This window comes from Triplophysa rosa, linkage group LG2, assembly GCF_024868665.1.
Source record: "Triplophysa rosa linkage group LG2, Trosa_1v2, whole genome shotgun sequence".
NCBI lineage: Eukaryota > Metazoa > Chordata > Actinopteri > Cypriniformes > Nemacheilidae > Triplophysa > Triplophysa rosa.
The window spans coordinates 20,327,477-20,339,978 of NC_079891.1; the positions used below are offsets into that span (position 1 = coordinate 20,327,477).

The 12,502-nt window shown below is 39.9% G+C and overlaps 2 protein-coding genes across 4 annotated transcripts in view; one reads left to right on the forward strand and one right to left on the reverse strand.

Moving 5' to 3' along the window:
- ophn1 (oligophrenin 1) overlaps positions 1 to 5,891 on the forward strand; it is a 41,612-nt gene extending 35,721 nt beyond the window's left edge. For both annotated transcript variants that reach the window (XM_057326235.1, XM_057326234.1), the window contains exons 23-24: positions 1,363 to 1,414; positions 1,579 to 5,891. In XM_057326235.1, coding sequence (XP_057182218.1) covers positions 1,363 to 1,414; positions 1,579 to 1,590 — 64 coding nt within the window. In that variant the 3' untranslated portion in view covers positions 1,591 to 5,891. The remainder of the gene's footprint in view (positions 1 to 1,362; positions 1,415 to 1,578) is intronic.
- Positions 5,892 to 6,019: 128 nt separating this feature from the next.
- The window catches only part of ar (androgen receptor), a 71,907-nt gene continuing 65,424 nt past the window's right edge, over positions 6,020 to 12,502 (reverse strand). Inside the window, exons 4-8 of one of the 2 annotated variants that reach the window (XM_057326217.1) lie at positions 10,885 to 11,163; positions 9,472 to 9,616; positions 8,662 to 8,792; positions 7,596 to 7,747; positions 6,020 to 6,953 (exon numbers count right to left, since the gene is read on the reverse strand). In XM_057326217.1, the coding sequence (XP_057182200.1) occupies positions 6,795 to 6,953; positions 7,596 to 7,747; positions 8,662 to 8,792; positions 9,472 to 9,616; positions 10,885 to 11,163 (866 nt within the window). In that variant the 3' untranslated portion in view covers positions 6,020 to 6,794. Of the gene's footprint in view, positions 6,954 to 7,595; positions 7,748 to 8,661; positions 8,793 to 9,471; positions 10,369 to 10,884; positions 11,164 to 12,502 lie in introns of those variants that run through there. The other variant, XM_057326225.1, reaches the window with a different exon arrangement.

Consider the following 12,502-nt stretch of genomic DNA (forward strand, 5'->3'; position numbering starts at 1 on the left):
ATTATGTCACAATTTTGACACGAACAAATAGCAATTCCTTTTTAATTTAGTCCTCAAAATCACTCCATAAAGCACCACGCCCCGTTCATCTCAGGAGTCTGTTCTTCGAGCACGATATGTATTCATGAGCAGTTTTTTTATTTTGTATATTCCCTTTACCAGTTTTAGCAGCAATTTACCAGTAAGTAGTAAGGTTCTTGTAAATAGTAAAGTGTAGAAGCCATGTTTTTGTTGGATTTATTACCATTTGTATTACCATAATTTAACTACAAACATAAACTATAGCTATTTTAATGAAACTATGGTATTTTTAGTTGCTGTGGTTTTACTAAAGATTATTAATTGGAGTATGTGGTTCCTATATATAGAAAATGGTAAATTTGTGGATACTGTGGTTTTACTGCAAATACCATCCCTGCTGAAAAAAACTATGAATTTTTTTATTAGAATGAGATTTTTAAATTAAATTCCTCTTTGTAGTGTGTTTGGGTACCATCCCACCATTAGAATCCATCACATACAGGTAGACAACAAGTAACCATTACAATTTCCATTATTACCATTAAATCCATTACATTTTATGTTGTATTTTGGGCAGGGTTCTATTGTTTTTATGTCAACAGGAATACTTCAACTATAGTTACTTCAGTAAAAACATCATTCATTTTCCAAATCGCTTTAAATGATATAGCAGCAGATCAGAAGTTAACACGCACGCGTAGCTCAAGGTGTATGTGATGCTTATTTACCGTTTAGCCGTTATGCCGATCATTTTCATGACAATGTTTCTACGATCTTTGACTGATCGTAACCCACAGATGATTACACCACACTTTAACATGTGCCCTTTTCGTCTTTTATTGTTCAATTTGCCTTTTTAGAGCGCTATCAACGGTGTAGCAGCGCCTACGTTTACATTAGTTTAGCGGGGAAGATCCCAGAGTTGCCAGATTTGCGTAAAAAAATCTGTTAAATGGCCATTTAAAGCTTGCTGGAAAACCGCGAGCTTAGAAAAACTGAAATACTTGGCAACATTAAAAGGTCCTGGAAGATCGCAAGCCAGATAAATGACGCACACAGGAAAACCCGCTGCATAGAAACCATTTTCTACTTTTGGACCTTTTTATAAATGTAGTGGAGTAAAAGTACAAGTACTCAGAAAAAATAATACTCAAGTAAAGTACAGATACTCAAAAAGTGTACTTAAGTACAGTACTCAGGTAAATTTACTTCGTTACTGTCCACCTCTGCCTTTGGAACAGGGCTCGACGCTTGTGATGTCTTAAAATGCCGCCTCAGTAGTCAGCTTGCTTGGTTTTAGAACACAGCAATAATGACAACCTATTGTTTTGTGTCCCACAGCTCCAGTCCAATTTCTTCTGGTAACTCCTCACCTGCAGCCTCCAGAGACGAGGTACAGCACGCCCTATTTATTATTATTATTATTAACATTATTATTATTATTAGCACGATAGTGTTGTTTGTAGTTTTAAGTATCAGTATCTACAGCGATGTCACATATAATGAGATGCATGTGTGTGCCGAATGCTAATTTATGTCACTTCGTTTGGTTTGCAGAACACTAAATAAGAAATAACTTCCAGTCAATCGACTTGTGGACCAATTAGCACACAGCTGCGGTCAAGAGACTCTGTGTGTGCGTGTGTGTGTAGACCCTGGTATGAGATAAATTATTAATGTTACTGACAAAGAATCAATGTACCGCCCCTCAAGTTTGGTTATTGTGAATGAATTTGAAAGGGTACCATTTTGTACTCTTCGCCACATTCCGCCCTCGCTTACTTTGTAAAACCGTCTTTGATCCTTACCTCGGTTCAGAGAACAAACACAAAGCATTTTAAACAGTTTGACCTCCCTGCGAACAATGGCCATACTTCCTCCCTTTTGCTCTCTTGTTGTTCCTTTCGGTATCTCAATTTTTATGAGTTTACGTTCTCGCTCCTTCACACATGTATGTTGGCACTACAGAATTCACTTTAAGAAAGACTGAAGGTGGATCCGCCCTGAATGTATTATATAATATTCAGAATCAACACTAATCAGTGTTTAATTACGCAGAATGTGAACACGGATCTATTAATTATCTGTTATTATCTCAGTAATTAGTAACTGGAAGGAGATGAATGACCCGGGCTCGGATTCTAAATGTTTTTGACAAGAAAAGTAGTTACGGTAATTGCAAAGTGTTTCTCCTTTCATCTAGTGGTACACGCCTGTGGTGTTCCTCCAGCAAACCAGAGAGAGGAGCTTTCATTACTCGACTACTTATTCTTTTCAATAGGCTTCGCCATCCCTCACTTTATTTTTTAAATTATCGGTCAACCTTACTGATAAGAGAACTCGTTCTTTATTTAGCTGAACTGGACCTTTTAGAACGAAAGGTCCTTTTATTCCGGATGTTTACTTTGGTCAATGTGAATATTAAATGTATGTGAAGGTGAAAATGAAAGAATATCTATATGTTGATAAAGTTGGAATTTTAGAATGGTACGCAGGTTGGCAGGAGCTCAGTTTTACATTCGAAGCAGATTGTGGTGCTTTCCTACGTAATAATGTTACAGTGTAATTTCCATGTTTTACGTTTACTCTGTCGATGAATGTAATTGTACATATTTTATTGTGTGTCTTTATACCTAACTTTCGTAACAGTCACTAAACCCTGTTTTGTGTTTGAATATACTGCTGCAAAAACATGCAACCTTTAAAAAAACTTGTGTTGTGTTTTCTTGTGACGGTGAGCCGTGACAATGAAATAGCCACGAGCTAATCCTCAATAAACGATTGGCAGAAACTTCTGGAATCCATTTAAATTAAAACAGCTGTGCACCACTCCAAACTCAACACTGCACAGATTCATTCGCTTTTAAGAAACTACTTGCTCTCCACAGAACCACTTCAAACATTAATGTTACCGTCATATTGTTTATGTCGTCGCAGATCAGGCATCGCACGAGACAGGCACAAACGCTGCAGGAGAACGGTTTGATTTTGAAATGTTTTTATTTAATTGAAAGCGGAAAAACACAAACAAGCCCGATTTACAACAAGCTCTAAACAACGAGAGCCAGAGACACGAAAGCATCTGAAAAGCGATTATCCATGAGTAGAAATCAGTTTGCAAACTGCTCAAAATAAAACGTCAGTTAATAACTGTCAATACGACACTACACAGCAGTACTTAATACTCTGCAAAAAAAGCGTGCATGCACACACCCACCCACTCACACGTACTGTACACACGACTGCTGTAAAAAAGACTATAAAGTTACAAAGATTTAAGTAACAAACATCGTTTAAGAAGCCAGAATTTCCTTCTATATATAAAGCCAAACTTGATCCAGCTCCTCCATCTCCATATGGAAAGACGAACGTATAAAAGCTGTAAAAAGACATTCGCTAATGATTAATTAGTAATTGTTTGTATCAGCCAGCAAAAAAGTAAAAAAACAAAGCAGTTACATACATTGGAGTCGTGTATGGTTTACAAAGCTAGGAAATAGCTCCAGCTTTCATGTTTACATGAAACAGGGTGCTCGTTAGCACGATTAGCGTCCGACTGTAAACCAGTGTGGTGCTCTCGTTTCAGTACGTCGATTTAATGCAACTCGTTGAACTTGTGTCAAAAATATCTCAGTAGATACACCTTGCAAAAAGTTCAGCATAAAAGCCAAATTACTCTCCTCATTGCCAGGAAAAAATATATATGAGGGAGAAATCATTTGGTAAAATATTTCCCTAGTGCACTACCACAAGGCCCATTTATAACTGCAGGAAACATCGTGGTGACATGCAGACTGTTATTAAGGCTCTTCTGTTTTATATGAGAGCAAACCTTTGTGATTAACATCCAACACAGGCCAAATTCGATAGAAAACATTTTGTCAAACGACAGTGTAATTATTGCTTTCTTTTGTCCCATTCCATTAGAACTCTGGGAAGTCGTGAGTTTATTTAGGATGGCGATGCAGAGATGATTTACAAGAAAGGAAAGCGTATAAACACACACACACACACACACACACACACACACACACACACACACACACAAAGGCTTTTGTAATTGGCGACCACATTGCACACAGTAACAGTAACTCTTAAAGCGGAGATCTGAAACCATTTAAGACTTTAATTGAAAACCAACACACACAAAAGTTCTACATCATAGCTCATAAGAGATGTGTTAAGAAAGTCACAATGTAAATCAGCTTACGGACCATCCAAGCACAAGTCAGTTCATGAGCGCGACGTGAGCCAAATGAGGTGTTACATCTGAGTAACTTTCCACTGTAAACAGACGAGTGTAAGACAGAGAGAGCACATATCGCTCTGAAAGCCGAATATAACGTTAGCGGGACGGCAGCGTTCGCATGCATGTATTCTCCTGCACGTCGTCGTCGTCGTCGCTGTTAATTAAAATCCAAACCCGTCTAATGAATGTCTGGATGATCAAACGCGTTTGGCTGTATCCTAAAGTGCTACATATTTGCGGTGGAAGTCATGAGCTCTTTTTTGGCAGGGTAAAAGTGCAGTTTGGAGTTCTGCAAATTCTAATGAGTGCTTTCGGGCCGTCTAAATGGGTAAACACCTGCGTGTAATTGCGCGGTGCTTGGTGCTGTCAGAGCAGAGGAGCCGTTTCTGACAGCCTATTCTCTGCCTGGCACATTTAAACCGTCAACGCGCTCCGAGAGCTAGCGGCAGCTCAACCCCATCTCGTCGTTTTAAGTCGGCGGAAAACTCCCTGCTCTGTCGAAAGTACACCCCAGGTCACGCCGGGCCTGACAAAGACAACGCGTCGCCGAGACTTCCGGGCTCTTTAAAGAGTAATCTACATACATAACGCTGCATGCGTTATTCAATCATTTAGAAACCGAGCGCGCGCTTGGACAAAGAAGGTGACACGGCGTCTAGAAAAATATGCGCGGTTAGCCGAGTATGAGGAAAGCGAGTAAATATGTTCCGTTCTGACACATAAAAAGAGAGAATGCTTTAATTGAAGCAAAAGCGCGTAGCTACACAGTAAAAACACACACGTCTCGTTTGTTTTTTTGACGTTTGTCTCATTCAACGCCCGAGTTAGCACCACGCGCCGCGCCGTCTCGCGACAGTTGATGGTGATTACGTTTGGTAAAAGCGATTATTTATCGGTTAAAATAACAGTACTATCCTGTGTTAGCACAAACGTCTTTTTTTTCAGATTTTTTAATATATCGGTTTAAGGTTGTGCGCCATTTTAAGCGTGTTTTGGTATCACAAAACAGCTTGTAAAAGAGTGTGTTAAGCATGGGATTACTTATTGCTAGCGCAGAGAAATACAAATCCCTCAGTGGCACTTACTAGAGAGGAAAGAGAGGAAACTGTACTGTAAAACTATTGACTACATTAGCACATAGAAAGGTTGATAAGAACCACGCTTAACTTTTACATGTATATACAAGAACATTACCTTGCCAAATCTTCCATTAAGGAAAGAGAGAGAGAGTAACTTCATAAGAGCCTTATGGGAAACAGCCCCGTTTCCTAACAATATCCATTACTGGAAATGCAGTTTGGTTTGTTATAATATCTAGGGCTTTAGCATGCAATTATTTGTTTGTTGTTTTGATGTAATGGATATGAAGACCGCATGCATATACGTAGCCTATATACATATATATATATATATATATAGTTGAACATATTCTATGCTGACCCAAGCTTTGCTGTATTTCTGTTGTATATACACAGATCTTTAAACTGGCAATATTATACCCAAAAACTTGCAGTTAAATATTCAGGTTTTTAAAAAAGGGCATTAAAAAAGACCAGGCCCTGGCTTAACAAAAGTCTAAAGAAGGCAAATTCTTGTGTTACAACTGATTTGACACATTTAAACATACTTTCAATCGAACAAAAAAGTAATTTTTACACAAACCTTTAAGATATCTCAAATCACCAGTGCCTTTTTTTTAAAGAGCTTCTACATTTCATGGGAAATTAAAGCACTTCGTTTTACAATCAATAATGTAATAAAAACAGGGAGATGGTTTATTGTCCTTCTGTACTAAATACTATACTGTTTGTAATAGTAAAACAGTGAAACATAGTAGTGTGTCGATCTAACTAACAAGAGCAAAAGTCACAGGCACAAAAAAATCATGCGTCTCAGTTTTCGTGACGTCGGGATGTATTTCTGTACGCATGCTGTTTCGTCTGCTCCTGATCTCTCGAGTCACAGACAATAAATGCAACCTTTTTTATCCCGGCAGACATGATGCATAGAGAGTCGAGGCTGGTCGCAGGCTCCCGTACCTGATAGGGATCTGCGTAATGTCCTTTTTTTTTTAAGACGAGCTCAGATGAATCTGCAGTGTGATATTTTTTTCCAACCTGTCCACTAGGCAACACGCTGTAACTCTTGAAGGATAACTGCTGGTCGAAAGAAAGAACAAAACCTGCTTCACACCATGCTGTCAGTTTGAGAAAATGAGCTCAAATGATTTCTGAGGAGAAGATAGACAACTGTAATGATGTAATGGTCCCGCTACTTTTCAGGGCCATTTTTCAAAAAGGAGGGTGAGAGAGAAACTGAGATAGAAAGGAAGGGGGGAAGGGAGGGAGAAATGCTAAAAAATGGAAAAGCAAAAATCAGTATCGTTCAGTCTCATTGCTCGAATCGAGTCCAGATTAAAAGCGTCACAGACTGGTTTAGGCTGGATCGAACTGGATCAGGCTGAACTGACTGGCTCATATTGCCTGGATGGGGTCGGTATGGATCGGTGGTTCATGTAGTCGTGTCACTTGTGGAACAGGATTGGTTTAGCCAGGCCAGCGAGGATCTTTGGCACCTGGACCGAGATGATTTCTGCAATCATTTCGGGAAAGCTGACCTTCGTGGGCAGGGACCGAGCCTGGACAAAGAGGTCGAAGGTGAACTGGTGCAACTTCCTAACAATCTGGGTGAGAGAGAAAAAGAGAAAGAGGGAAAAGGAGAAAAGAGACAAAACAAGAGGAATTAAAAGAACAGAATTTTTTTATCGGCATGAAGGCATATTTCAGGAAATACAGCCACAGTTACCAAAACCACATCTAACACACTATAATCATCAGTGTCTGCATGTGATAAGGTGAATTTGTTGGAATTCTTTTAAATATAACAATTATAATATATTACATTTATTTATTAATTATACAACTATTAATAATTATACATAATATATATTTTAAAAATGTTTATTTTATATTATACTGTACATCTGATATCATAATGTAAAGAAGTTTTACTGACATGATGAATACTTTTTGCAACAGGGAGAGCAAGTCTGTGCAAAGGCAAAATGTAGCAAGTTTTTTCTATTCAACCAAAATCATTAGAATGAGATAAGGATTCAGAATGAGTGTGCAAATGACCAAAGTCTCATGAAGAATAAAGTAAAGAATGCAAGAGAGTTTGAATAACTATACGCTAAACATACAGAATTGTAATATTATCAAGACCCAGTGTCAATAATATTGTATAACTGCTGATTTCCACACCTAATATTAAACAGAATTTGTACTCATGGTCCTGCAGGTGTGTGTATGTGTGTGTTACTAACAGGCTGAAGGGAGTCCATCAGTCGCGTCAGCTGCTGGAAGCGCATGGCGCAGTTGGTCTTCCTGCCATAGTTGATTAAACGATCAAGCTCATTTATGTATGTCAGACGCAACTCATCAAAATACTTCTGACTCTTCAGCCCCTCTACTGGAACTGCGCAAATAGAAATACAGATAAAAACGTTCACTTGAACTTGTTGGAAAAGTACATGATGTATCCATTGAAATGTATTGATTTTGTGTGTTTGCTTGTTGTGTTGTGCCTTATTTATTTCACTGTGGTTTTCATTGGTAAATATCCCTTTTCACGAATAAAGTACAAAATAAGAACTGAAACTCATTTTTTTTAACAGACGGGCAGTGAAAGCAGGTGTCTAAGATTCAGAAAGTGTTTATTAACCTCGACAGGTCAAACATTTATATAAGCCTTGGCATTTTTTTGCAACTCTGTTACCAACATGTTTTATTTAGAAAGAATGCAAAAAGTTACAAAAAGTGTACATGAAAAGGGAATTTACCTTAACCTGTCTTTCAGTAAGGACTTACGTAAGATCACATTTTAGTAGGCAATTTTTTGTAATTATGTTTTAGATAAAACGTGTAACAAAATTTAAAATGAACTTTATACAATGAAATGAATGAAAAAAAAACGGTACATATTTTATTTGGTGAGACAGGCCAAAATCAATATTTTGTATCTTAGTGGGGACTTACCATTGGTTTCTTTTCATATCGAGCTAATGATTTTTTTCTATGCTGTAATTCTACCCCATTCCTAAACCTTATCCGTACAGAAAAACTTTTTTACGCATTAAAACATTGTTTTTATGTTGATCAAGGCATTTTCTTTCTCAAGACCTTTATCTGGCCCCCATAACATAGCTGATTTCAGGTTTTTCTATTATTGTGGTGACACTGTACTTTTATTTGATTCTTTGCCTGTTTGTGAGGTGACCTTGGTTGTTTTGAAAGGCGCCATTAAATAAAATGCATTATTATTATTATTTGGTCCCATCAACACAGATGAAAGCTGACCCCCCACACACAAAGATATTATGAAAGACTCACTGATGCTGAAAAGAAGGAGGGCCTTCATACAGAGGAACTCTTCCTGTGTGACCTGCAGCAGCACAAACTCCTGAGAGAGGTGCTTCATCTGAACACAGTGCTCGTACATACTGGAGATATGCATCCTACGACTGACAGATAGGGGGCAGATTCACAGACGGAGAGCGACAGAAACAAAGAAAGGGAGAAAAAGGCGAACAAAGAAATGTTTAACATTTTCTGACAGCTTGCAATAACTTTACGCTCGCTCATTAACATTACAGATTACAGACTAATGCGGCCCGTCTTCCAATGACTTCATATCTGCTGCTAAATGAAATATATTTTTCATGTCTGAAACACAATTTCTGCCAGCAGCATTGGTATGGGGTATGGACAAGATGCATTTAGGAAGGAAATCTATTTCAGATATCGGTGAAATAAGGCCATTGAGAGCATGTGAGCCCCCTGAAAAATCCAATCTCTCCTGGGATTGTGTTTGTGACAAAGATCCTCCACAGCATAATAAGCCAGCAGTAAATTATAAATGAATCCGGGAAGCATCCAGGACTAGACTGTTATTGTGTGCATGAAGTACAAGATATGTACCTGCCCGACAGAGAGAGAGAGAGCAGGAGAGGGGGAATCAGGCAAAGGGAGGACTGCTGAAGAGTTATGAAAAGAAAAATGAGTGTGAGGAAAGATGGATTAGTACATTTACAAAGCGAACAAATGGACAGTGGAAGAAAATAGAATGACAGATGTGCAGGCAACAATGCAGAGCGGGCCGTTGAAAAGAAAATGTGAAATAGTCGAAAGAATGACACTGACTCGTTGAAGACCAGGTCTGGCGCGAAGTACAGCATCCGCGCGTTGGCATTCTTATAGGACCTCCAACCCAGAGCGAAGACCATCACTCCCATCCAGGTATGCTGTATCACCGTCATCTGATCATCCACGTGCAGGTTACGGAAACCTCAGAGACGGGGAGATGGAGAAATATTTGTGCTTTGCTTTTGCTCCCTATATCTCACAGTTTGTCAGCTGCCTGGGCGCTATTATTGCAGACCGACTTCATTTACGGTTCAGCTTTGCCAGCTCGGGGCCATGAATCAGATTTAGCCCGTTGTCACAGAACAGACATATGTTTATTTGAACTGAAGGAATTTCCGTACGTTTTCTAGGACGGAAGACAACAACCTGGCTGTACAGGTTGCATTGGGTAACAAAGGGGAAAACACGCTGCTCAAACTGATCTCACTTTCCTCAGAACAGATTCATCACGAGTTTCAGAGCAGATTAAAATGCCAGGCCTTACAGTTTTATTAATGCTATCAATAATGGCACATTGGAGAACTGCAACCAATCACATCAACCTGATTCCATCAACCAATCATCCGCTGTCAAACTATCAGCTTAAAAAAAATGTGTTTGTTTCAAGCCACACCCCTTTCTGTCTCTCCCTCGCCGCTCCGGCTGACTCTCCCCTCAGCGTTTGATGGTGCGTTTTACTTTCGACTGAAGTCTCTCCTTTTAAATCTGCCTTTCATCAAAGCCAATAGAGTGATGCAGAATACAACAAAATCCACTTAAGCCTCTGAATTGTAAATACACGGCGTAATTATATCACGGAGGAAAATTGAAACCGATATACAAACTGTTGTCCAGCGATGTCTCGGCTTGAATCAACAGGCACTGAGTATTCCTTCAAAACAACAGAACAACAGGCTGAGGAGAGACAGAATCGGACGTTCTCAAAGTGATAGTTCACATCAAAATACAAATTATTTCATTATGTATTCACCCTTGTATCTCCATATTTCGTGATTTTTCTTATATATATTTAGAATAAATCATTATTATCAGTCACTCTTTATGTTTGTCACTGGGTTTGACAAATATCTAACCAATTAAAACTATTTATAAGTGCTTGTCAACTTTGACAACACTATATGTAATTATTTAAAAAGTGCATTGTTTTTCCCATTTCCTGAAAAACAGCTAATTTAACCATCCAAGGTTTCAGAAGGACAGCGGCAATAGACACTTTCTTCAGTGGAACACAAAAGAAGATATTTAGAAAAATGTTTCTGTGGATTTGTGTCCACATAATGGAAGTCAGTGGGGGTCAATGCTACCAACGTTCTTCTAAAGATCTCCTTTTGCACTCTGCAGAAGAAAGAAACTTGTGCAGGTTTGGAATGACTTGAGGGTGAGGAAATCTGAACTGTCCCTTTAAATTACCTGGAAGGCCTTTGGCCCATTTCACCACTTTCACCAGTTGCCTCTCTCCCAGCTCGTTCAGGCTGGTGAGGAGAGCGGCTGCCGAGTCAGGCTGAGCGTGATCGTGGCCGGCGTTCACCACCTCGGGCTCGATGGCCTCCAGAATGTTGAGGAAAATGAGCTGCGAATGGAACGTCAGATTCGGCTTGGGCGACAGGCACTGAAGCATCTCTGCCGGGCCGTGGAGGGGTCCGGCCTCCTCTGGACCCTTCATCTGTCCGATCTTCCTCAGCTTACGGGCTGGAGAACAAAAAACATGCGCTATTATCAATACTTGCACAACCATCATTCTATCAGATCAACACGTTTCATCATCGGTCTCTGAACCGCAAAGCTGGCGGGATCTTATTTCTGCACCTGAACATCTCTGTTATACAAAGGAGAATAAAGACCTGCAGTGCGACGAGGAGTGTCTCCACCACATTATCTCCTGCCAGTCAGCACAAAGAAAGATTACTGCCCGCAAAACACACCTGAGACAATGTGCTTTTCCCCGGCTGCCACTACCATAAAGGACCTGATTGGATTAGCGTATTTGCGTTGATGTATTTCAGTAACACGGAGCACGACTACAGTCATTCAAGAATGCCAAATATGCGCCGTTCACCAAATACTTGAGGAAGTGCATTCTTTCAGCAGAAACATCCGCTTTTCTCTCTCTCTCGCTCACCGTGCGAACCTTCTATATTCCTAGGACATGGCTAATAAGGCAAATAAAGGGAAGATCTAAATATATGTGTGTGCTTACGCATTTGAAAGAGTCGGTACAGTAGTTTGCCGAGCGTCGGTGTCATTACGGGCTTTAACGTTCATAGTCTCCACTGTGAATCACCGGAGACTCCGTTATAAATCAGAGGTGCTCATTATTCAATGGGCAGCATCAGGCTGCGGAATGAGAGAATATCAATTGAGATGATTTACAACTCGGAGACGGTGTTCATTAAGACAAAAAAGGCTTTAACCGTTTGTGAGGTCACTGATTTAAATGACTAAAAAGCTGCTGGCCAGCGCGTACGAAAATGACTCAGCCCTCCGAGATCCTCTGTAAAAGGCTGGGATTCTGCTGACGAGAGACCCGAGCCTCCCTGCTTGTGGTCCAAAATGAAGTGTGGTAAAGAGAGAGAGAGCGATATTATAACTCTATCCTGAGGCGGTTTACCAAAGCCTATGGGTTTGCGGTAAACTCGTGGCTGGGTGCCAATGACGCCACCTCACGTTTCTCTCTTCGAAAAGCATAAAGACCTTCACAAAGCTGCCGACGCAGCAAATGCAAGTGTAAAGTATAACATTCATGACGAATAAAACAAAAGATGCTCCTGCAAAATGCTGCCTCTTGCACCTAGATTGCCATCTTGGTGGCGCCCAGAGAGCTCTTCAGCGGAGTGGGGTTGAGACATCGGTCTCCGCAGCTTTCGTGAGGAGTTGCTTCAGCTACAAATGGACCGCAGACAGACTGAACTCTATAAGATAGTCCTTATAAGGTTAACTTTAGCTTCAACAAGCATATGCCAGTTTAAACAAATATACTTAAATATCCGCAATAGAGTCGAGTGTATTTAAAAAAAAAAGCTAAAGTCTG